The sequence below is a fragment of the Notamacropus eugenii genome, chromosome 1, assembly GCF_028372415.1.
Source record: "Notamacropus eugenii isolate mMacEug1 chromosome 1, mMacEug1.pri_v2, whole genome shotgun sequence".
NCBI lineage: Eukaryota > Metazoa > Chordata > Mammalia > Diprotodontia > Macropodidae > Notamacropus > Notamacropus eugenii.
Window position 1 is genome coordinate 102,735,071 of NC_092872.1, and position 26,790 is coordinate 102,761,860.

A 26,790-nucleotide genomic window follows, 5' to 3' on the forward strand; every position below is an offset into this window, starting at 1 on the left:
AGAGCGCAAAATATGCATGCATATTATTATCTAGGGTTATACATATATAAAACTATGTAGTAGCAGTGGGGGAGTAGGCCTTCTGTCAACCAAATGTCTTGTACCCTACAAGACCTGATGATGCCGGGTAATCCATAGGAAGGGCAGAATTTCCTGTCCAGAGATTCAATGGACTGATGCTTCCCTAGCACACACACTGTACATTCATGGACGATCCCTTCCAATTCCTTTTTGGAAAGGATGAGGGAAGGTGGGAGATAGAAAAAAGAAGAGACACTGTATAGCCCCACCTAGCATCCAGTCCTCCTTCATGGGGATTTTTGCCTTGTGTAATCAATACATTTATTAAGTGCCTCGGAATTAGAACTACTACTAGTTGTCTGGCACTGTGCTGGCACAGATACAAAAGGGAGATAATCTTTGGTTTTAGGAGCTTATGTCCTATACCATGTTCACAGATATGTAAATAATGGATATATACAAAATAAATTGACAGCAATAGGGAGGGGGAAATGAGGAAAATCTTGAAGGAGGCAGCAGGGAAGCTGAGCCTTGAAGGGAATTAGGGGTTTCTAGAAGTGAAAATAAAGCATTCTAGGCATGGGAAACAGCTTGGACAAAGTGGTGGGGGCAGGAGATGGAATTTTGTGGGCAGTGAGTAGAGAGTAGGCCCATCTGGATGAAGTAGACTGAGTATTAGAGGAGTTTGTGCTTTATTGCAAAGCCATGAGGAACCACCAAAGGCCAGGCAAAGAATGCTATAGTGACTTTAGAAATGTCCACTTGTCATCTCTGTAGAGGATAAAATGGAAGGAAGGAAATGAACATTTCTTAAGTGCTTTTTATGTGCCAAGCACTGTGTTAAATGCTTTACAAATATGATCTCATTGACTCTCACAACTGCTCTGGGAGGTGGGTACCATTATTATCCCCATTTTACAGTTGAGGAAATTGAGACAGACAGAGGTTTAGTGACTTGCCCAGGATGATACAACCAGCAAGTATCTAAAGGTCAAATTTGAACTCAGATCTTTCTGACTCCAGGCCCAGCACTCTATCTACTGTAGCACCTGTTGTTGAGTCATTTCAGTTGTGTCCAGCCCTTTGTTGGACCCCATTTGGGATTTTCTTGGCAGAGATACTGGAGTGTTTTGCCATTTCCTTCTCCAATTCATTTTACAGATGAGGAAACTGAGGCAAACAGGATTAAGTGACTTGCCCAGGGTTACACAACTAGTAAGTGTCTGAGTCCAGATTTGAACTTAGGAAGATGAGTCTTCCTGACTTCAAGCTTGGCGCTCTATCCACTGTACCACTCAGCTGCCTATTGTACCACATAATTTCCTATAATTGGAGAGGGGAGAGTCTTTGGAACCCTAATTCCTATATAAGATTTGCCTTTACTGTAAAACAAATTAGCCTGATCATGATCAAGATTGCAGTTTCCAAGGAAAAAAGAAAACATAGTTCTTGGTGCACAATATCAAATATGGGGTTGCTTACTTGAGGCTGATCAATTTTTAATTATATAGGGTTCAATTTGTAAATATCTAGCTCTAGGGGAAATTGTTTTATTTAATCCCTGGTACCTAAACTCTCTTGAGCAGCAACGCTAATAAAGACTGTATTCTTTATCTTAGTTTGATTGTTGTATAACCGTGGTAAATACAAAGACATTATGGCAGTAGATATGTCCTGCCTGTCTCTGATTGCTGTTTCCCAAAACCTCAAAAATGTCTGTTATGTGAATAGGATTGTTTTACAAAGTTAATACCAAAGGAGAGAAAAGAATGGGAAGATAAAATTCCAGTCAAACTTCTGAACCACACCTACTGCCCATAACATGTTATTCATAAATATCAGTGTTGAAGAAGCAGTCTGGCTAAAACTTGTTTTCTTCCTGTTTTCTGTTTGAGAACCCCAAAGACCTGTTTTGTTTAAGAGTCAGGAATTTGGCAAATTTCAAACTTCACTATAGGGACTGCCTTTCAAGTTAACAGCTTTTAAGAGCAGGAGAACCAATAGAAAATCTTTCTCATGCACTCATTTATGTAAGTTGATAAGGTAGTTTAAAAAATTAACTTCAGATTTTGTAAGTAAAAGATAAAAATGGTTAGATTATTTGAAATCCTGTTTAAGACATTAATGGAACAAATCATTCCTTAGAAGTTACGGGCATCTGAAACGCAATGTGTGTGAGTAGTTTCAAAACATCCATCAGCCTCAAAAAACAACAACAAAAAACTGTCTTTCTGTTGACTAGAGTGATGTGTCAGATGGCAGAGAGCCATCAGTGGGATGAAGAGACTAAAATTACTGTGGGTTAAATGAACAGACTTTTTTTTTCTACATGATTTTCTTTCCAGTTCAGGTCAATTTCTTTTATGCCGGTGCCTCCGGTCTTGTCTTATGCAATAAGATTATACTAGGCATATCCTGACCGTCTCTGATGGCTGACTATCAAAACTTCAAAAATGAGCATCAAATTTCTTCTACAAAGCCTCGATATTCCACTCTGGTCACTGGTTTCCTCTCTTCTGCCTGTTCCTTTCATTAGAAATTCGTAAATTGGAATCTATGAACTTGTTTTTGAAACATTTTAAGAACTGTTTCAATATAACTGGTTTCCTTGGTAATCTTATATATTTTATTTTTTGCATTTAAAACCATAATTCTGAGAAGAGGGTCCATGGGCTTCATTAGATTGTCAGAGAGGCCCACAATACCCAAAATAGTTAGGAACTCCTGCTTTAGTTATTTATTACCTACCCCAAAGCATCTTGGTCAAGTTAGAGCCTTTAGGAAGATATGACAAGGGCTGAAGGAGATAAAGGGGAAAAAGCCAATCATTTCTTACCTCTCATATGTATTGGTCATATCCTATTTTTATAGTTTTTGGTGTACCTATCTTTCTTCCCTATTAGATCATAAGCTCCTTGAGGGACTTTGTCTTATTCGTCTGTATTCTCCCAGTGCCTGCACCAGAAGTAGGCATTTAATAAGTATGAATATATGCACAGTAGATGTTCAGTACATAAGTAGTTGTTGAATTGAATTTAAGAAAATGAGAATTAATTAGCGATAGGGAGGAATGGGAAAGATAAAGACTTGAAGTCATTTGAGAGAAGATAGGAGGTAGGTTGAAGGAAGAAAGGTAGCCTTGATCACTAATTTGGATGGTATGTATTTTTAGTTTTGCCTAGTATCTAAAATACAGCTGTTTTAAAAAAAAAGATCCTTCAAGACAGTATTTTCTGATTTTATAATCAACCCAAGCTGCCTCATTGAATTTTATTACCTTCCTTTAAAAATTGTGTGTCTATCTTTTATCATTTCAGGTGAACCTCTTTGTCTTACTGTCTGTGGTCTGCGTCCTGTTGAACCTTGCCGGATTTATCCTAGGCTGTCAGGGGGCCCAGTTTGTGTCCAGTGTACCCAGGTGTGATCTGGTGAGCAGACCGTAAAATTCAATGTAGTTCTGAACTAAAACTCTCATGTCTGCCTTTCCTGGCATGCAAAAGTACTGATATTTGGCATCAGTAACAAAAGCCCTGAAGTGAAACCTGAGGATGGTGAAGGAGGGAAAAAAAATAGGTTGTTAGCTTATTGAACTCTGCCACATTTCTTTTTTTAAACAGGGGAACCAGCCAGGCATAACTTCAGTAGCATCCATAATAACATGCATCATTAGTTTGTGAAGGGGGATGGATTAGACTGTCACAATCAATAACTGTCTATTTCAATTGAGAGCAGGAAGTTGATATTGTCAAAGTACTCTCTGAAACAGTTTGGTTTTTTTTCTGTAAATTACTCAGTTAAATATCTGTTATTCTACCATGAGGTAAGAGGAAATAATCCTTTAAAATATACAATAACACGTCTATCCAGAACTCAGAAATCCAATGACCTCATTTATGGGAAAGATGGCTGAGGATCTAGCAGAAGGTAAAAAAGCTCTTTGAGCCGTTGAATAGAGGTCAGAAAGTCTACATACTAAAAACTCATGTTTTTTTCCTCGTAGTAGAATTCCCTAGGCTCCCTTCTCCTAGCTTTTCATCTCCTTGCTCCCCTATTCACCAAAGTAGCTGGATAACCTTAGGCAAATCACTTAACTTCTCTGAACTTTGATTCTCTCAACTAGAAAATGAGGACATTAATAAAATCTCTAATCTCTAATAATACAAATATGTGATACTTTTCAACTTATAAAGTGCTATCACATATAGTATTCATTGTTTTTTAAAAACATATTTATTTTTCAAAATATTTGTTTTTAATTTGTGTTAAATTTTTTATTTTTCAAAAAAATATTTTTTAAAAATTTAATTTTTTTAACAAAACTTTTTTCTCTTACTCTCACTTCTCCCTCCATTGGGAGAAAATCCCTTTACACAAATGTGAATAGTCAGGTGAAACAAATTCTCACATTAGCCATGTCCAAACAATGTTTCTTCTTTTTAACCTGACACATTACCTCTATGACTCAAAGTGGGTAGAATGCTCTGGAATTGTGGTTGATCATTGAACCGTTTTGAGTTAAAATTTTGAAAGTTTTTTGTCTTTAGGACATTACTGTGATTGTAAAAAGTAGTCTCTTGTTTCTGTTCATTCACTTCTGCATCATTTCATACCAATCTTCCCAAGGTTTCTTTGAAAATTTTCATCATCCCTTATGGCATAATAGTAGTCTATTACATTCACAAGCCACAGTTTATTCAGCCTATCCCTAATGGATGGGCACCATCCCCCCTAGTTTCTATTTCTTTGCCACCACAGAAAGAACTGTTGTAAATATTTTTGATAGTCATTTGTTGGGTCCATTACTTTAGCTGCTGAGTGGAGAGAAAAACTTCATCTTTTCTGATCTGCACGAATACTCTACGAAGTCAGTTACAGAGACGTTGTTGGATGACTAACTTTGACAGCCTTGGCTCTTCTCAGCAATGCAAGATTCTAAGACAACTCCAAAAGGCTCATGATGGAAAATGCTATCTACATCCAAAGAAAGAACTATGGAGTCTGAATGCGGATTGAAGCATACTATTTACTCTCTCTTATTTTGTTTCTTCTTTCTCATGGTTCATTCCATTGGTTATAGCTCTTCTCTGGAACATGACTAATGTGAAAATATGTTTAATGCGAATGTATATGTAAAGCCTATATCAGATTGCATGCTGTCTTGGGGAGGAAGGAAGGGGAGAAAATTTAACACTCAAAAACTTATGGAACTGAATGTTGTAAATTAAAATAAATTAATTAAAAAACCTGTGAAGTAAGTAGAGTGGGTGTCAGTCCCAAATGAGATAATTGACTCAGAGCTGATAGGGGACTTGTCCAAGGTCACAGGGCTAGTGAGTGGCAAATTCAGGACTCAAAAACCTTGGTCCTGGGACTTCTTACCAAGTGCTCTTCTCAACATACCACACTGCCCAAATCCTACGTATGACTCCAAAGCTCTAATCTTCTGTTAGAAGAAAATGTTGCCACCTCAAGGACCTCAAGGAAAAGAGCAAGATGAAGACAAGACTGAAAATTAGGAATCCATCAGTTAGGAAATATTCCTGCTGTCACAGACCTTCATGTCTACAACTTCAAACAAGGAGAATTTAAGATAGCTATCGAATTCTTATTAAAGAAACTAATAGCTTATCACTACTGCAAAGAAACAGGACAATCATCTTCTGGAAGACATACCCGGAGTGAAGATGTTGATTCAGAGACCTCACAGGAGCACTGGAAATCCAGTTGAAGGCCACAAACATTTAATAAGTACTTACTATCTGCTAGGTACTCTATGAAGTTCTGGGCATATGAATACAAGCAAAAGAAAGACAGTTCCTGCTATCGTGGAGCATAATACATTCTACTGGAGGAAGAAAACACATAAAAGGGAGTTGGAAAAAGGGAAGTACAGAGCCTAGCACCTAGCAAGTTCTTAATAATGCTTGTGGCTTGCTTTGATCAACTTGGAACACTGTTGATTGCATCATACAGAATTGGTTTTTCATGATAACCTGCACATTAAGGTTAGATGTATGGGTAAAGGGGAGATGGGGTTATGAATGTAAATTAAAGCATTGTCTTACTTTTTGTCCCCAAGGTGGATCTCGGGGAAGGCAAGATTTGCTTCTGCTGTGAAGAATTTCAACCTACCAAATGTACAGACAAAGAAAACGTGTTGAAACTTTTCCCAGTCCAGCCATGTAGTGCCGTTCACCTTCTATTAAAGGTACCTGAAAATGGATGGCAACCCTGAAATGGTCTTTTGCTTGACAATGCAAACTTTAAAGGGCCCCTTAAATGTTTGTGACTATAATAATGGTGGTTGTTATATGCTTTTAACCAAGCAACATCCGCAAATAGTTAATTACCTAGATGCAGAGATGAGGAGTTTCCCATCAGAGAATCAGAGATAGAAATAATGGGAGAAGAAACTCCACAGGTCAGAGATGACTGTATCCTCTTAAATTATGTAGAGAATTGCTTCTTTTATATTGTTCATAGTGATCAAACTGTGCAAGGTAGGAACTCAGAATGTTTGTGTGTCTATCGATATGTAGAATGGTATTTTCATCTTTCATTAAACTGAGTATAGGACATATTATAACCCTTGAACTTGAGCCTATTAAAGCAGGGAAGAACTATTAGTAAAGTCAGCAGTCATGGCACCCGTTTACAGTTCAATTCCACAGGACAACAATTTGTTTGCTAAAGGAAGGCCTCATGGATTGTTAAGAACTATCATTCTGTGAAGGAAATCTAAGAGAAATTCAAGCATCTTTTTTTTTTAACAGGCAAACATTGTAATCTAGAATTGTAATGCTGTTAGGTGGCATAGTGGAGAGAGCATTTGGGCCTGAAGATAGGAAGAGCTGTGTTTAAATACAACCTCATTTAACCTCTGTCTGCCTCAGTTTCCTTAACTGTGAAATGGAGATAATAATCTATCTCCCAGGGCTGCTGTGAAGAGGAAATAAGATGATATTTGTAAAGTGCTCTGCAAAGCCCAAAGTTATATTTAAATGCTATATATCATTATTATAAGTTGAGAAGGCCTAAGTTCAGACAATAGATGACTACCATGGACAGTAGAAGTGTAAAACAGCTTAATGAAATTGCCAGAAGTTATTCCCTGTGGAATCAGGAAGACCTGAGTTCAAATGTAGCCTCAGACACTTACTACCTGTGTGACTTGAGCAAGTCACTTAAGCTCTGCTTGCCTTAATCCAGTGGAGAAGGCAATGGCAAGGCACTCCAGTATCTTTGCCAAGAAAACCCCATGGACAGTATTGGCATGATGTCATGCACAGGGTCACAAAGAGTCAGACACAACTGGATGGAACAACAACTTCCCTGTGAAAGGACATTAATAATAACATCAGATGATGAGCATATGATCGCTTTCTTCCATCTCTGCCTTAGGTAGTGGTTTTAATATAGCCAGCTATCTATAGCTTCATCCTTTTCCCCATCTTCTTCCACTTTCCTTCCCTCCTTCCTTTCCTTTCCCTGTTTTTTTCTTTTCTCCCTTTTCACCCTTCCCTTCTTTCTATTTTTGTTTCTTCCCTTTCCTCTTTTTCTCTTTCCCTTCCTTTCTCCTTCTCCCCTTATTCCCATTGTCCTTAATTTTTTCTTCTTCTGCTTCAAATTATATTTTATTTGTGTAAGGAAGAGCCCACATACAGAGAAGGAGATTGGGAATTTCAGGAGACTTTCTTTTCCTTGGAATTCTATAGGATTAAGAAATAGCCTTTTCTTGTTCTAGTTGCTGAATCTCTGGAGGAAAACCCTAGTTTAGGAGTTAGGGTTATGGAAACAGAAATGTCTGAGGTTCCCTTTGCTCCTATTTTAAGATTCTTGTGCAGAAGAGAAGAATCTATTTCTCCACAGTCCTGCCTCCTTGGTTGCCAGATGCTTTGCTTTGGACATCCCATCCAGTCACCAAAGAAAACAGAAGTAAGGGTTGTAAATCAAATAGAATGCTAATAGAGTGAAAGGTGCACAAGGAGCCTGGAGACTGGTGACACAGCATTAGAAAAAAAATTGTCACAATTCCATCAGCTGTTTTTCTGCCTGGAATTTCCCCTGAGACATTGACTTGATGTTTATAATAAGATAAAGAGCTGCCCTTAGGACTAGATCTTTCCTAGACCAGGAACTTTTGTGACATTTCTACAAGCCCTGAATTCCTAACCCTTGCAAAAGAGTAGTTTTGTAAGACAAGGAAAAGAAATGCTTAAAGCAATCATTTCTTTAAATTGTTCTTTACAAAGTGACATAGTATCATGTGCCTCGAATACATTTAATTCCTGAACCATGACTTTCTGATGGTTTTGTTTTTTCTCTCCCACTTCAGAAAGTCCTCTTTGCACTGTGTGCCCTGAATGCACTGACCACAACGGTTTGCTTGGTGGCAGCTGCCCTGCGTTACCTGCAGATATTTGCCACCAGAAGACCCTGCATAGTAAGTCAGTGCAAGGTGCCATTGGCAGTTCATACGCAGAATTCCTTGCATAATTCACTGATATGTTTCGTGTTCCTCTGGTACTGGAGACAATAGCTAATCAAGGTGTTGTTTGATTAGGACGAATCCCAGATTTCTACAGAAGAAATAGAAGGACATGGACGCATTCCAGACTTGGAAGATTTTGTACCACCCGTGCCACCTCCCTCTTATTTTGCTACATTTTATTCCTGTACACCCCGTATGAATCGCAGGTACCTCTCTAAATTCCTTGCAGTTTTATTTTTAGAGTGTTATTACCCCAATCTAAAGGGGGGAAAAATGTAACAAGTGGTATAATGGATAACCTATGAGTCAGGATGACTTAGGTTCATCTTGCCTCTGATACATTCTGGCTGTGTGACCTTGGGCAACTTCTCAAAGACCATAACTTGTAGTGCAATTGGTAATGGACATTGGCAGAGGGAGTTTTCTTACTGGAAATCCCCCATACCAATTAAATCAGAAAACTAGACCAAAAAACAAACCCACCTGTATTAAGGCTTGAGATAGACTGATAGGTATGGAGTTAGAATTTGCTTCCTTTCCCCTCTCCCACACCCCTGCCTCACCCCAGCCAATAAATCAGAGGAAAGGTAACCACTGTACTCCCATTTTGACCTGAGGATATAATTATGCAACATCCCACTGCGTTCCAAGGGAAACCTGGCGCCAAGTGAGAGAAAAGCTGTCATCTCTTGTGAGTAAGAGCTTGGTTACCCTGTAAGGACTCCTAATTAAGATGCCTGCAAACTCTGCTTTGCCACCATCAGAATCCACAAATGTATATTCTGTGGTTCACTGAGGCTACTAAGTTCCCAACCCTTAAAAAAAGAAAAAGAAGCAGTTTCTTAATTGCAGCTTCCTGACAGACATCCCTTAACCATGTAAGTGCAGACATTGTTGACCTGGTGATGTTTACCACACAAATCGTGACGCTCTTGTGGAAAGCCCAGAAATTTCTGTTGGACAGAACGAAAATCTGGCCTCGTATTTGTTCACAGGAAAAGATGAACTTGGATTCTGGGAGACTTTTGGCAGGACTTTTTCAAAGGTTAACTGAACCATTCACTATGCCTATGAACTACTGTCGCTTATTTCAGTTCTTAAAGAATTCCTTAATTCCACCTAGGTTCAAGTTATCTTATTCAATTGTGGAAGGCTGGTGTGTGGAGTCTAATTGCATATTGTTTCAATTACTGCAGCAGATATAGAAAATTGTTTTTGGTATTAATGTTGGATGGGGTGGGGGTGGGGCAGTGTCTCCAAACCTGAACTTCAGGCCTGGGGAATCTAAAGGATTTGCCTATTCCCAGAACCGTGACTAGGGTGGGGCCACTTAAGCTTTGCATCAGAGTGGAAAATTAAGAACGTATCATTTGCACCATCCAGAGGCACAATTTCACCCCCTGGCAACTCTACCTCAGCTTCACTACTGGTATTTTCCCCTTTTATCCCCCATGTGGCTGGTCAGTTAATAACAAAGAAACTTCCAGATATCCCAGAGGAGCTCTGGTGAACCTTTACCCCACCTACCTACTTTGCCTCAGGAGCAAAAATTGCTAGTTGGCGGTCCTGTCTTTTGTCATTCTGGGCAATTGTTTTTGAGTCTGAAGTGTATTCTTAACTGGATACACTTCAGAGACTCTGTGTACTTCTTGTCCCATTCCACTTCTTATGGAAAACTGGCATCCTGGTCCAACATCAATTTTCTGCCCTCCAGTGGTGTGCTCTGTCTGTGTGTATCTAGGGGAAAAGGAAAAGGAGAACTCTCTTTATCCTCTGGAACAAGCCAAAAATAAAATCGGAAACATCATGTCCGTGAGCAGCTTCTCAACACGGCAAGGAGAGGACTTTATTAGCATGGTATTCTGACCAATGGTATGATCTAGAAAAGACTAGATTTATCTGCTGCTGCAAGAATGGGAAAATTAGGACTTTAATGGGCTCCACACTCTGGAAAATAAATATGTGTAAGTCTTCTATATGTTTGGGATGCCCCACTTTTCTCCCTCCTTACCGCCTTTGTCTGTTGAATGTCCTTTTTTTCTGCTCCAGATTTGTGATTTTTATTAGTGTGGGGAACTCCCAGGTGTAGAAACTCCATCCAGGTTCAGGGGCAGATTGGCAACTGTTGGTGACTAGAGTTGCTGGCAGCACTTTGGGGAGGAGGAGAAGTCAAGTGACTTGGCCTGGGCTAATCTGAACCCAGGTCTTCTTGAATACTTGCTGTTCAGTTGATTCAGTCTTGTCTGATTCTGTGACCCCATTTGGGTCATTTTCTTGGTAAAGATACTGGAGTGATTTACTATTTCCTTCTCCAACTCATTTTACCAATAGGAAATGGAGGCAACCAGAGTTAAGTGACTTGCTTAGGCTCACACAGACAATGAATATCTAGGTAGGTCTGATTTGAACTCAGGTCTTCCTGACTCCAGACCCAGCGCTCTATGTAACTGCACCACCTAGCTACCCTCTTAAATACCTGCCCATTCTCTTAGGAAGCCTTTCCTTATTCACCTCAGTCCATGTAGGTAAATGACCTTTCCCCCTTTGGACTTCATGAAGCACCTTGCCTCACCTCCATCTCCCAGCTAAATTTATGCCATTATATTATTTTGTACTGCAGTGAATATGTGACAGCTGCTCCCATTTGATGGTCATTTCCATGAGAACGGAGATTGTCTTTTGATCTAAACTTTTCCCTCCCAGCAACTAGTGTGATGCTCTGCATACAGATGCTGCTGCATACAGTAGGCATTAGTAAATCAGTAAGTATTTGCTGTTGAGGAGATAATAAAATTCACTTTCTTCCTGTTTACTAAATTGTTAGTCCAATCTGTCACTATTAGACAATCAGAAATAGCCCCTGGATCTCTCCCGAGCATGCGGAAAAGTCGGTGTTATTTGATGATTTGTAGCTGTGTTCAGGAGGCATGGCTTTGGTGGCCCTATGAGAAGTGACATCTGGTTAGGGTTGGTTTTGGGGGTTTTTTTTAATGGTGCAGTGAGCACAGAAGGAAAAAAGCAACAGGCAGATTTAATTTCCCCCTGTAGCAGAGAGGGAAAGTGACTCATTTGGGATTAAGATTCATGTCCAGCAGTGTGTCATTTAGACTTGGCCTGACCCTTCCTCCTCTTCTTTCTCCTGTTCCTCTCTTCTTGAATAGAGCTCTTGTCAGGCTGTTTGTTCCCTTTTGGAAGATCAGGTTGGGTTCTTGGGCTCTCCTCCTGAAACCTAAGACGACGCTTGATCAGATGTGAAGTACAGAAAGTAAAACCACGCTTATCCTCAAGTGTTCCTATCATTCAAAACATTCATTGCAAGGGCATTTGAAAATAGGACACGGTTGTGAGGAAGGAATCACTGCCAGGTAGAAAACACACGCCAAGGTCAAGATACCCAGAGAGGCACTGAGAAAAATGCACCTTCCTTCCTCCTTGACAGAAGTAGGGGGCGATGGGGCAAAATATAGCGTATAATGTCAAATAGGGTGGATGTTTTACTGGTATTTTTTCCCTCTTTTTAAATCTTTAGTATAGCGGATGACTAGTTGATAAAGAGATAGGAGAGAAATATATTTGGGAATGAAGGGGATGTAAAAACAAAATGTATCAATGCAATTAAGATAAAAAATGGGGGAAAATGAACAAAATGCATGTAGATACAGGGTATCTATCCCCTTTAGTGTAGCTTGAAGTTGTTAAAGCTTCAAACTTCATTGAGACTTTTGGCATACACAGATCTTTGAGCCTATAAAACAATATTATATTATAACCTATGGAAGTTTTCATCATCATGTACACTCCCTACCAAAGATGTTTCCAAAGTGGCTAAATTGATGTTTTAAGAGCCATCTTTACTGATGCTGAATGTCTGTCACCCACCCTCTCTGCACCTTAGTTTCTTCATCTATAAGAGAAGGGTATTGAACTAGATATCCCTGAGGTCCCTTTCAACTTTAGATCTGTTTGACTAATTCCCAAAGATAGTCTTGTTTTCTACTGAAAATTACTGGCTTTGTGGATTGCTTTCAGTTTTATCACATGTAAAATTGTTATTTACTAAGCAAACACAGCACTTAAATTCAACACTAATTCATTAAGTTCCTACTATGTGCATGGCATGAAGAAATCGAAACAGTTCCTGATCTCAACAAACTTAAATTGAATTGATTATTTGACAGAGAATAATGTTAGGTTAATACATTTATAAGCTGTTATGTTAAACCTTTCACAAACAGCATTTCCCATTTCCCTAAGCCTAGAGAGAAGATGATTTGCTAAGGAGACCTTTCCATGTGCTCCTTTCTACTCCTCCTAAGGAATCCTGTGAGCTGCGGAAGCAAAAGCAATCAAACTTCAGGGAATTTTGAACCATCTACAGTCAAATGGACCATTTTGTGAATTCTGTGCAGTAATTCATGTGGGTCCTGTACTGTTAGCAGTAGGTAGAGACAAACCAAGACTTTATCAGGGGTCTGGGTGGCAAGAGAGGACTTTTATAGCATATCAAAGCTGTGGTGGCATTTTCTGTTTCTGATAACTTAGGCTACTTCTCTGCTCATCAAAAAATGCATTGTGACTTAGGGAAAGAACACTAGACGGGGTCAGAAGACATGAAACTACATACTTGTAGGAATTAAGACAACTCACTTAGCCTGTGTCTCAGTTTCTTCATCTGTAAAACAGGAATGATAATACTAGCGGTTCTCATCTCAGACGTTGTAATGAGAAAAGTACCTAACAAACGTAGGTGGCCCAGTGGATAGAGTGCTGAGCCTGGAGTTGGGGTTCAGGATGCTGGGGACACCTAAATATAAGGGTACAGGGGGGGTCCATCTCAAAAGGATTTGATGACTCAAGCCTTCTTTCAGTCAAAATAGCAGGGTTTATTTGTATCACCAGTAGAATTGGTCTAGATTCTAAGTGAATTTGCATCTCAATTGGGGTGAGACTGATACTTTTATATATAAAAAAAAAAAAAGATTGTGGGAAGATTTGGATGGGATGAAAGAGTGGTAACTAGCCTGGGGGGCCCAGGTGCAGACTGTGAAAGGAGTTAAGTGGTCTGGGCTGGGTCAGAGAGCTACAATTAAAGGACTATTGAAAAGGACTATTGAGTGTCAAGGGGGCCAGATGCCAGGGTTGTGTGGGAGAATTCAGTGTCCAGGTCCCATCAACCTCAGACACTTACTAGCTGTGTGACCCTGGACAAGTCACTTACCCTTGTTTGCCTTAGTTCTTCATCTGTAAAATGAGGATTGCATTTCTTACTTCATAGTGTGTTGGGAAGAAAGCACTTTGTAAACCTTGAAGGACTGTATAAAGTCATTCAGTAGCATGGCTAGTTGACAGTTGACCTGATTTATTAAAGATAGTGTGTTTTCATATCTTATAAAAAAATGTTGCCATACTACATAGTATGTATAGTATAGTAAAAGCCAGATTTAACTAGATTGTGGATAAACACCTCCTGTGGTTGTTTTAAAGGGTCTGGAAATCCTTACAATTTTTAAAAGTGGGGAAAGAGATACTGCCATTCTTTGATTTTCCCTTTCCTGAAGTTTAAGTAAAGGAGAAGCACCCCTTAAAAAGGAAGGATTAGCTGTACTTGAGTTTATTTTTAGTATTTTCTGTGAGAGTAATGGAGTTTTTCCTGAAATTCTTTTTTAAAAAATCATCAAAAACTCATGTCATGAAGGACACTCTTTAAAAAGTTCTCTGCAAGCTAGATGACCCAGTCATCTCCACTGTGCTCCAGAGTGCTGGAGTTAGAGTCAGGAAGACCTGAGTTCAAATCCAGTCTCAGATATTTACTAGCTCTGTGGCCCTGAGCAAGTCACTAAACCTTGGCCTTCCTCAGTTTCCTCATATATATAATGGGATAATCATAGCACTTTCTCTGTAGGGTTGTTACAAAAATAAAGCAAGGTAATAATTGTAAAACATTTTGCAGACTTTAAATTCAGGGTGTCCCAAAACTCAGTGCAGTTTAAAGTTTACTAAAAGTTAAATGTATACTAAGACTTGGGGGACACCCCGTATAACTGATTTTTATTATTTGTGTAGGTATCCCTCTCATGCTGCACCAGAAAAGAAAGCCTGATCATCTAGCTGCCCATACTTGAAGCTTAATTTCTTCATTTGTATTTACGTTCAATTTTGAGCTCTTCATAGCTCTTTCATGAGTATTATCCGAATAACTATATAGCTAAAGAACACCCACTGTCTCTTACAAGGGGGTAGTCACTATAGGAAAGGGCCAGAAAATCATTAATAAGAGTAATAACACCGATAAAAGCAGCAGATAAGCAGATGTTTACTTCGTGCTTATATACATTATATCATTTGATCCTGACAAACAACTTTTTGAAATGTTCATACTATTATCATCTTTTTTATGGATGAGAAAACTGAGGCCAAGAGACATTTAGTGACATGGTCAAAGTCCTCAGATTCCAGTTCTATTACCACAATTCCTCTGGCGTTCTCTTCAAGCCAAAGTTAGAATTTTTGAAAATTGTTGTTTACTGAAAACTATAATTTGTCTGGAGGGATATTTCTGGTGAAAAGTTGAAGCTGTGCCATCAATCAACTTTATTGAATTTCTCATGACAAGCACATGAAAGAGAAAAACTGAAGTCCTTGTTTCTCCCAGCATTAACCGATCATATGATATGAATTTGTTGGGCCCTCGGGGAAAAGCTCGCAGTGATTTCTCTATATATGTATTAATCACCTTGTGCAGTGACATCACTGAACTCTTCTCAGTCTGTCTCCTTTTTGTTAACTGTGTTTTAGAAAGGATCCATCACTTGGGAATATTTGTTTCTTTTTATGGAGGCTCCTTTTGTTTCATGATCCATAATGTATAGAATATGACAATTTAGGTTACTTTTGGGTTTTTTTTAATTTATCGATGCCTTTTGTTTTCATATCACGCTCATTTCTACATATATACCTTTCTCTCCTCTATCCAGAAAGTCATTCTTTGTGAAAATGATTTTTCATAGTATTTTATTTTTTTCTAGTTACATATGAGGATAATTTTTAATAAAATTTTTAATTTCAAATTTCTTCCTTCCTTCCCTTGTCTCCCTCCTCCCTAAGATGGTAAACAATTTGATATGTTATATATGTGCAATCATGTAAAATCTATTTCCGTATTAGTTATGGTAACAAAGATTTTAAAAAATCACAGTTCAGCAAAACTAACCAACAGTAATATATATATATAATATTCTACCCATGATCCCCTCCCACCCTGCAAAAAAGGGAGAGAGGTGTATCTGCTCAATTCTTCTCTGGGTCATAACTTGGTCATTATAATTATACATCATTCAATTTCATTTTACTGTTCTATTCATTTACGTAAACATAATGTCATAGGTCATTGTGTATATTGTTTTCCTGTTTCTGCTTATTTCATGATGCCTCAGTTCATCCCTGGTTCCTCTTAATTTTTCATGTTCATTATTTCTTATTGTTCAGGAATACTCTGTTATGTTCATATACTACAGTTTGTTTAGCTATTCCCCAAATGGCGGGCACCTACCTTATTTCTCGTTCTTTGCTGTCACAAAAAGGGTTGCTTTGGAAATATTTTGTTGTCTATGGAAACTTTCTTTCTGTCTTTGACCTCCTTGATGTATATGCCCAACACTGAAATATCTGGGTCAAAGGGTATAGAAATTCTAGTCACTTTGTTAGCATAATTCCAAAATGAGTTCCCAAATGATTGAACCAATCCATATCCCCACCAATAATGTACCAATGGACTTGTCTTTCTGCATCCTGTCTTTTGTTTCTTTTCTATACCAGGCATGAATATTTTGATGTATAGTTATCTTACTATTGGTTACTTGAAAGAGCCATTCATATGGTTGTTAATAATACACAATTCTTCTTTTAAGAACTGTTTGTTCATATGTCCTTTGACCAATTACCTACATAACCCAAATTTTCTGTATAGGGACAGTGTGGTGCTGGAAGGGTTAAATGGTCTACACCCCCCCCCCCCCCCCCCCCCATAATTTTGTCCAGTATTCACTTTACTAAATGGTAATAGTAACAACTTGAGAGGCAGGGTAGTGTGATGGTCACTCTCTTTGGGCAGCTGACCTTGGAGTTAGGAGAGCTTGGATTCAAGTCTTCCCTCTGACTCATACTACCTGTCTATAACCTCAGGCAAGTAATTCCCAGTGCTCCCAGATGACCCTATAAGATTATAAATTACAGACAAGTTGGTGGTCTGTATTGGTAGAGGGAGGTTTCAATGTGAATTAAATCACAGGTCTGGATCATTCCCCCAAAACTCACCTTTGTCATACTTAACAATTTTCTTTCTTCACTACAACCCTGAAAGTTAGACAAAGTGCCAAGTGTTGTGATCTTCATTTTACAGCGGAGGAAACAGACTCATTAGGGGTGTGTACCCAAGGTCATGAATCTATTATATGATGGAAGGTCTTGGCCACTGTCCTCTGTATTATTCTGCCTCTCAATCAATCAGCCAATCAGTAATCAAACAATCAAATGCTTGTGAATTGAGTAGCACATGTTGACTCATGCCAAGGTGTTTTTCCCAGGATGATAGGCTCTGATGTTATTCCACTTCCGCACATCTACGGAGCTCGGATTAAAGGTGTGGAAGTTTTCTGTCCTCTGGATCCACCCCCTCCTTATGAAGCTGTAGTGAGCCAAATCAGTCAGGAACAGGTAACGTGATCATAATTTTTCTTATCAAGGACATGTTTGAGATCTTATTAAGGATAATTCATATTACAGTTTCACTAAAACAAAATGAGACAGAGATCATATAGAAAATCTTAAACTACAAAATATACTCTTTATAAAAAGAAAATATAAACCATAACAGTAGCAATTTGCTCAATGTCTTCTAATCTTAAAAAAAAAAAAGAGTTCTCAAGGATGTTATTCCCTTTTTCTCTACCCTACAAAGTCAGAAGACACTTGAGCTCAAGTGTTTTCAAGTATTTACTCCTATGTAGTTTCACTCTATCTTTTAAAAACACAATCGATATCTTTTATTTTTATATCCCATTCCTCTCTGATTATATCCTTTCTCTCCACCCATTCTTGAGCCATCTATCCTTGCAGCAAAGAAGAAAAAAAAAGCAGTTTAGCAAAATCAATCAACGCATCAACCAACTCTGAAAGTATACGAAATGTCCCATGCCTACAGTCTCCTCCCTCTCTTCAAAGAAGGGAGATCATCTCCTTTGATCATCTCCTCTTCCAATCTTTTTTTCCCCATCTCTTTGTGTAAGGTTTAGTTGCTGTTTTTCCTATATAGCCCCAGCTTGCATATATCTTTTGACTCTGCTTTTTTCACCCTGCACTTTATATGTCCTTACTTTTTTTCTCTATGTTTTCATACTTGTTGGTTTTATAATATGATAATATCTCATTCCATTGGTACAACAAGTTGCCCAGACATTCCTCAATCATTGGCCATGTAGACTATTTCTAGGAATCACTATTAAGGATAAAATCACTATGGATATTTTTGGTACAGATGAGTAAAAATTTGATTTCTAGAAGTAAAAAAAAATGACCTTTAAACGGAACAACTGAGCGTAATATACTTTGCGGAACAAGGCCATTCTGCATCGTTTTCCTCTTTAAAAGAGTGGCTGAAACAGAGTCTAGGTTTTGAACAAAAGCAAACAATCCTGTTTTGTGTGATAGGGGACTTCATTACAAATTCCAGAGGCATCTGAAGCGGTGGCAGGCCCTTTGGACCCAGGCAGTGCACAGGTGTCTCAAGGTAACAGACATTACTTTAATAAGAAATAATCTTCTGCCCTGATCATTTGCCAAACTGGTGAAAATTGCTGGTCATTTCAGATGATTGAAATATCTCATTGCAGCTATCAATATAGATCTGTAGCATAAATTTCTTTTATTGTTTTATCAATATGCTAGACATTATTCTTAAAGCACATTATTCAAACTGTAACCATTGCTATATCCGCTAACATCTGTACTGACAAAGATATAAAATCCCTTTGGAGTACACAGTCTTTGAAGAATACTCTAACTCTTCTCCAAAACCAAGAGTCTAATTTGGCATTCCTCAGCCTTCCCTCCGACCTCCCCATGCTATAGTACTTTTTCTCCCTCTAAAGGTAAGATGGAACTTTCTGGAAGCCTCTCCATTATTGCAAAGTGGATGGCTATGAAGTCACCCTTTATAATTTATAAACTGGGGCCGGGGTCATGTTGCCTTAATATAAAGTGAATTCGGTTTTTCAGTAGTACAGAGAATACAGGGCTTGGTTTACATTTATCCTTGTAAGTTAAAGGTGCATTATTACAGCTTGCCCTCTTTGGGGAGGTTTTAAATGGCCCAGAAAATTGTCCACCAGGACTAAATTGCAAATGGTAATGAATAATGGATCAAGCTACAGCTATTTCAGATGATGGTAATTTTTCAGTAATGCCATTTGGAACATTTGGAACTGGTTTCTTTTCTTTTGCCCATTTTCCATCTTGAGTAGAAACATGGAGAATGGTCAGGTTTCCTCAATACAGTTGTATTCCATAATGCTTCTTCAAACCACAATGAAGGATTACACCTTCTTTAATTTTATTTTCTTCAACAAAAATCAAACGAACTCAGGATGGATCATTTTGCCGTCACTTGCTTTTGGTTTGGATTTTTTCACAGCTTGTAATTAACCCTCTGGGTTATGCACACCTTCTTGGTGGGCATTTTGGCTTCTAGCCTATGGAGGGCAAGGCTATTTCAGGTGTTATTTTGTTGTGTTTCTCCAGATGAAATACCAGGAATCATCTAGCAGTTGTGAACTTGGGGAGATTTTAAACACTGGTTGTTGTTTTTTTTTTTAATAGCTTTAGTGTGAGCTGATTTGTTTTTGTTTTAATATCATGAATTCCTTATAGAGTTGTCATTTAAAGAAAGCTTGCTAAGTTATGACAAAGTGATATTTTTAAAGTGTGGGTCTGACCATGTTGCTCCCTGTTCAGTAAAGTATGGTGGCTCCCTATTACCTCTGGGACTCCACTCTTTGACAGTTAAAACCCTTTGGCTGTAGCCAAGCTTTCCAAAGCTTATTATATATTACTATTTTTCATATACTCAACAGTCTTTCTCAAACTTCTCAATGTTTTTCACACCTGATATTTCATCTCTCATCTCCATGCCTATGCATAGGCTGTCCCCTCAGGGCTGGAATGTATTTCCTTCTCACCTTTGCATCTCAGATTCCATCTACATCACCCCTTCCCTGAGGCCTTTCCTGATTCCTCAGGGCTTTCCTCTCCACCCTCCTTCCCCCATTATTTTTGTTTGTATGTTTATATTTTTATGTGCATATGCTATTTCCTTCTGAAAATTCCTTGAAGATGGGAATTGCTTCATATCCTCAGTATCTAACCTAGCAAAGGCCCCAGTACATAGGAGGCCTTTAGTAAATTTTTGTTTGCTTGCTTAATGTTACTCATTGGCTGGCAAGTAGGTTTAGTTTTTCAGGTACTGCTGGCCTGAATTGTGAAGTGATATGATTGATGAACATTTACTTCTATTTCTCTTTCAACAAATCAGGTGGAGACATTCCTAACACACCTGGGGAAGAGAGCCCATCCCTGTCAACTCCTGATTCAAATCTAGTGCATCTTCCATCAAACAGGAGAGCCTTGCAGCCCTTGAGAGCAAGATCAAAAAGTGACCCTGTGCTCCATCACTTGACAGCCAGAGGTGATGTCATTTGCTGACTTCTAACTAGAACATTTTTTCATCATTTTCTTAAAGATTCTAACTGAATACAAGTGATGTAGGTCAGACTCTGGTCCCTAATTTTAGGTGGTATTCTCATGGAAGTTGAGTTCTGTCCTGGAGAAAAGAAAATGGAGAGCCATCACACGTTAGGGAAATGCATCAGCTCAACTTAGGCGCTCACATCCTTTCAAGTTTCATTTTTCATGGTCAAAAATACTGATTAAGCCCTCCATTGTACATAATATCCTGAGAGGTGATATACAGGAGAAATAGGTAGACCTGGTTTCTGATTTCTGGACATTATTAATCCTACTGGAAGGGGTGTTTTCTTTGGAAGAAGAAGCTAAGGGGGTATGTGTGCTTTTGTTGGTTATTTTTCTTCTAGTATATTCATTTTTATTGTGTTGAACTTAAGCTCTGTAAACAGATTGGCCCATTTAAAATAAACACCACCAAATGGGATTTACTTTAAATGGATAGACACACAACCATGCTTGTGTTTGCCTCTCTGTGGGGATTATCTAAATGAATATAGGTTTACTTGAGCATGATTCCAGAGATGACATATATAATATACTCATATAAAACTCTTCTCCAAGAAAACTTCCTAATACTCCATAAACTTCCCAACTTTTCCGATGGCCAAATTACCTTTTCAATCTCTTGTAAGTTCTGCCTCAACTCCTCTAACATCATCTGTTGTTTGCCATAGTTATAGATTGACCATGTACCTAAGAGAAAACTCCTCTTGTTTCTACAGCTGCCACAGAGTGGGATTTTCCCACCTCCCCGTGACTGACTGTATCACCTCTGCAATCCCAACAGGCCCCAGCAGCCTGGGCTCTAAGAATCCCAAGACCTGTCTTCACCGTGGGTCTCCTCCACCTTTACTCTAGCAAGTTGAGGACTCGGGCTGGCCGCCTGCCGGTTTCAGCTGGAACTTAGTTCTCTCTACAGCATAGTCTTAGAAGATGGACCCTTACTCAATTCCTGCAGTGCTGAAAGTCAGCAGGCAGGAGGGTGGACATGTTTATTTGTTTGGACCTTTTAATGCAGAAGGTGGCCAGGGCATATTCAAGTGAATGAGCATAGACCCTGCCCCCTGGCCCTCACATTAAAGTGTAACTAGTAAATCCTTCCTAGCAAGTGTTGCATCAAGACCATCACTGCCTGGGAGACTGAATGAGTATCAACTGGGAGGGGGCGGTGTGGGGAGGTGGATAGCTTTCTTTCTCTGTTTAGAGCTCTGTGGGCCTGAAAAAGGGTCCAGAAAGTATCTGCATCCTTCACCACGATTTCATATCCTCTCCTGCTTCCTGTCATAGCTTGAATGTTTTCATTCCTGCCTCTGACTTCCTCAGCCCTGGGCAGACTGAAGACTGCTGGTTACTCTTGCATAGTTAGGGAAACATGATTGTATCTCCCTCGTCTTCCCAACATACCTCCTGGCTTATTGGCCCCATCAGAGAGTGGTTCTACATATCTTTAAAATAACTTCACACACTTGTTGATGTAGGAAAACCACCCTGGGAAGCTGAGAAATTTGGAAGTTCTCCTTAAGTGCCCCTGTTAACTAATGAGTTACTTACTTCCTTTGGATTTAAATTTCTCTGTCTACAAAATGAAAATGGTGATTTGCCTTCTGCTTGCCGCATAGATGTGATGTGAGCCCAGATGAAATAAAACAGAAACAGAAAACTTTGAGAATTTTAGGATAAAGCTATATAGCCAGAGTACTAGTAGCATCTTCTCATAGACCTTGTTTCTCTAGCCCTCTCCACACTTGTTTAAGCAACATTTTTATCCCTTCCCTGTTGTGTCATCTCCTTCCACCAGAACAGAAATGCTTTCTCTCTGTGATTCATCAATTTGCCATCCATTTGCAAGTATCACTTGAAAATATTACATATGACCACATGTTATCTTTTGTCTCCTGGTTGCCCTTTGTCACTTGACATAACTCAGAAATTATCTACTGTAACACGCTAAAACCTTTGGGGACATCCTTGGATTGAAAGACATCCCTTGCGTTATAGATTTCTTTTCCTCCTTCTGTGAAATGAAAGACAAGATTTGCATGGATGTCAGTATTTTGCCAGGTGATTTTTTCCATGCTGAGTTAGAGGACTGGGCTGGGGTTTCAGATAATCATATGTTCAAGTGACATTGGCAGAAGTGTGCTAAGGACTTTTTCTCTTTACCTGTAGGGCCTGTGCTTAGCTGTGAAGCTGCGACTCAGACTGAAGTGAGGACCGAGTTGGCTCCAGTGACCTTCAGAAAGGGCCTTCGAGCAAGAGCCATTCGAGCCAGACCTCGCTCTTTGGTAGACTACAAATCTTACATAGACACTAAACTGCTAGTGGCAAAGTTCCTGGAGCAGTCATCCTGTAGTATGACCCCAGACATACATGAACTGGTAGAAAACATCAAATCTGTCCTCAAGTCTGATGAAGAACACATGGAGGAAGCCATCACAAGTGCCAATTTCCTTGAACAGGTAGTTTTGTTGTGCACATTCAGGGTGAATAATCAGAGACCTCATTCTATCTTTACTGGGTTAACTTGATTGTTTACTGTTCCAAAGACACTCATTTCACAACCATTCTTTCAAGGGAGCGAATGGGAAGATGAAGGACAAACCCCCTTCCAGGAGGACTGCCCGGGAAACACTGTTAATGGCTTAAAGATATCACAATCAAGCACCTATGGTGGGAAAGCAAATCTATTAAATACAAAGGGGACAAGATATTTGAAGTGAAAGTAAAGGAAGATGAATGAATGAATGAAAAAAATTCATTAAGTGATTACTTTGTGCCAAGCACTGGAGATACAGATAGAATAGTATGAAGGGCCCTGTTAAGGGGGTAGCACATATAAGAGGCTTCAGTTGCAAGGAGACTGTATGGAAAGATCCAGTGGTCCTTAAGGATTCAACTGCAGAGCAAATGGGAAGGCCCAGGAGTCTTTAAGAGATCTGACTTGATGGCAATGCCTGGGGCTCTAGAGGGCATGTTGAAGGAGGTCCAGTGCACAAGAGGGGAACATAGACAATAAAAGCATGCCTTTTTGATTCCTGAATTTAATGCTTCCCTTAATGGCATGTTTGAAAATGAGGCAAATGGACTTTATTTGAATTGACAGAAATCTGGGAAGCAGTTTGTCTTCCCCTGAAATAGTCTGCAAGGTAAATAGGTAGAATTTGCATTAATAAGGAGTTTTTTATTTTTCTAAAGGGGAAATGAATGAATTTTAGCGTACCAAAATTAAAATGTCCTGACTTCCTTTAAGTCCCACGTGCTACAGGAAGTCTTCCCTGCTCACTCTTCATTCTAGTGCCTCTGTTAATGATTTCCAATTTGACCTGTCCACAGCTTGTTTGTGCATAGTTATTTGTAGGTTATCTCTCCCTTTATATGGTAAGCAGGGACTGGCCTTTTACCTTTCCTCCTATCCCCAGTATCAGAATATCATAGGCACTTAAATGCTTATTGACTGACTGGTAGCAGGGTTTTTCAATGGATTATTCAAAATTACAGAAAAGATTGAAGGTGCAGGGCAGTCTCCCCAAACTGGACCCTCTCAACCAAGACAGATATTCTTCTGCTGGGAAGAAGACATAAAGGACTTGTAAAGTTTTTGCTATACTAAGTTTTTTATGACTCACTGCATTTTACACCAAAGCTGGATACTTGGGATGGACCAACCTTAAATCTAGTTGGTTACAGAGTAGGCAAAAGAAGCCTATATAAGTGCCACGAAAATATGGCTTTAATGGCACATGGTTGTTGTCACCACGACCAGGGCCCTAGGTCGTATATGCATGGTATATAGTTTTGTCCTCCCACCTCCCTTTCTTTCTTCTTTTGTATAACAAATTTATTTTATTTGCAATTTACAGAACAAAGCAAGCATTTCCATAACACAGTACAATAAAAAAAAGATAATTTCGCATGAAACTGCGAATCTACTATGTGTAACTTGCTATTTCCTTCAAACATACAACAAAGTTGTCATGTAAATTTCTTTTTTCTTTTTTTCCCTTCCCTCCCCTCCACTAGAGAGATGGTTACCATTAGACACAAGTATATATATGTACAATTATTCTATACATACTTCTATTTATCAGTTCTTTCTCTGGATACAGATTGTGTCTTCATATGTTCTTTCTTTTCCTTCCCCATCTGATACCAAATGCCACCCCCTCTCTACCTGTCCCAAGCCCTTCTCTGCCATGCCTTTCTTTCCTTCTTCCCCTCTTGACTAAAAAGAATGTTCCTGGGGTGGGAGAGATGTTTTCTCCCTCACCTTATAAGAACTGAAAGAAATTTTAAAAAACCAAAATAATAAGATTTTTTAAAAGCTAGTCATAGGATTATAGGTCTAGAACCAGAAGGGACTTCAAAGACCATCTTCTCCAACTCTCTCGTTTTATAGATGAGGAAACTGAGGACCAGTGGGAATAACAGGAGTATAGCAGTAGAACTAGAGCGGCCATCGAGTTCAACTCCCCCATTGTACAGATGAGAGAACTGAGGACCAGAGATTAGGCCACTGGCTCAAGATCGCACAGGAGGAGGTAGCAGAGCTAGATTTCGAACCCAGGTCCAAGTCCTCCTCTTTTAAATAGACAGGAACTCTTTCTTGAACTGATCTTTTTTTTTCTTGTTTTCTTCCCTCAAAGATAATGACTCCTGCTCAGCCAAGTACATCCAGGGCTCAAATGTTGCCCTATAGAAGACACCCTAGGCTCCTTCATCTGGAGAGTTGTGGAGATCTGAGCACTTTCGCCTCAGCAGAGAGTCAGAGAGTAGAGAGAAGGATCCCAAGAACAGACCCAGAAAGGCCACACAGTCTTATTGGAGTTGTAAGAGAAACTGTGCTCTGAGCTAGCCCTTGGGGGTTCCTTGTGGTCAGAGCTCCTTCGAGAAGTCAATGAGCTGGGAAAGAAAATCATGACTGGAGAGCCCCATCTTGTCTTGCGGCGTGTCTCTATGTACTCTGTTTTGTTGTTAAGGCTGATTTAGGAGAAAGGCTTTTGTTCTACTAGTCTCTGCTGTACTATGTTGTGCCTAAGGAGTCTGGGAACACCACAGGGAATGTTTATTTCTCAACTACTGGCTTCACCACCAAGGACATTCAGGGGGCAATGAGTATATCATTCCAGACCTATGGACACTTTGGATGCATCGTTATAATTTGTGAACTTAGCTCATCTTCCCTTCCCTGGGCATTCCATATGGTATTTGAGTGTTCCAGGCCTTGGTGGGGATGGGATGTGGGGGTGGCGATGCCTCAGCTGCCCCTGTGTCTGTCCTGTGGAAGGACATAATCTGTTTGGAGGCTATTTATAGCTGCCTGTGGCCTCTCGCTGCTCAGTGAGAATGTGAGTTGGCATATAAGCAGGATGATCAAATAACCCTGCTGTTATTGAAATGTTAAAGCCTAAGTTTAGGGCAACTCTCGAATCACTTTCTTTAGGGAAAACAGGAAGCACTTGCGCCAACCGGCAAATTTTTAGCAAAGTATTTTGGAGGAGCAATCGTTGGTTCCACTTATTCATGCTTGCAAGATTAGAGGCAGTAACTCCAGAATTCAGAATAAAATCATTCACTTTTTACATCTGGTGTGAGTGTGTCGCTTCTGTTACATTGTTCATGGCACTGATCTAATGCTCTGGTGGGGATACAAAACTGCCTGAATAAGGTCTTATGAAGTCACAAAAAATTGGGGTCTTCCTAGGGTTGAGCATCTCCTGCATCCTGGACAACATGGAATGACCTAAGATAGGGACATGGACCAGAGGATGATGTAGTCTGTAGAAAGCTGGCTTTGGAGCCAAAGACCTGCATTTAAATCCTACTTCTGACACCTATTGGCTGTATGACCCTGGGCAAGTGACTTAACCTTCTCAAGGCAACTCTCTTAGAACATAAGTTATGGAGAGAGGTACTGACCTGCACTGGTAGGAGTTCCTTTCCCTGGGAGTTCCCTCTGCCAATGAACTCACAGAATGATGCAAGCACCATAGAATATTAGTGCTAGAAGGGACCAGGGCTAGATTATCTAGTCCAAGAGTCCTTAACTTCTTTTGTGTGTGTCATGGACCCCTTGGGTGGTCCGATGAAGCCTATGGATTCCTTCTCAGAATAATATATTTAAATGCACAAAATACGTCACAAATGAAGATGCATTATAGTGAGATGTGCAAAGGAAACCAATTATATTGAGAGTTATCAACATTTTTTTAAATTTAAGGACCCCAAGTGAAAAAAACCTTATCTTCTCCAACCCCTTCATTTTACTGATGAAGAAACTGGGGAATAGGGAGATTGTGACTTGCCCAAGGTCACACAGCTACTTGATGGAAGACATGGGACTGAAACCTAGATGGCTCCACCCAATCCCCAGGGTTCTTCTTATTACAGCATGTTACTCCTTTGCCTCTTTGTATATGGCATCTAAGCAATAGAGGAGGATTCTTTTTTTTAATGGGAAACCTCTCTCTAATGGTCTGGATTTC

The 26,790-nt window shown here is 39.4% G+C and overlaps 1 protein-coding gene across 3 annotated transcripts in view; it reads left to right on the forward strand.

Moving 5' to 3' along the window:
- The window catches only part of ENTREP1 (endosomal transmembrane epsin interactor 1), a 76,439-nt gene extending 50,552 nt beyond the window's left edge, over positions 1–25,887 (forward strand). For 2 of the 3 annotated variants that reach the window (XM_072611175.1, XM_072611164.1), the window contains exons 3-11: positions 3,339–3,449; positions 6,101–6,229; positions 8,357–8,464; positions 8,585–8,718; positions 17,095–17,224; positions 18,218–18,296; positions 20,097–20,249; positions 22,478–22,767; positions 24,952–25,887. In XM_072611175.1, the coding sequence (XP_072467276.1) occupies positions 3,339–3,449; positions 6,101–6,229; positions 8,357–8,464; positions 8,585–8,718; positions 17,095–17,224; positions 18,218–18,296; positions 20,097–20,249; positions 22,478–22,767; positions 24,952–25,155 (1,338 nt within the window). In that variant the 3' untranslated portion in view covers positions 25,156–25,887. Of the gene's footprint in view, positions 1–3,338; positions 3,450–6,100; positions 6,230–8,356; positions 8,465–8,584; positions 8,719–17,094; positions 17,225–18,217; positions 18,297–20,096; positions 20,250–22,477; positions 22,768–24,704; positions 24,847–24,951 lie in introns of all 3 variants that reach the window. The other variant, XR_011967444.1, reaches the window with a different exon arrangement.
- Positions 25,888–26,790: the final 903 nt, after the last annotated feature.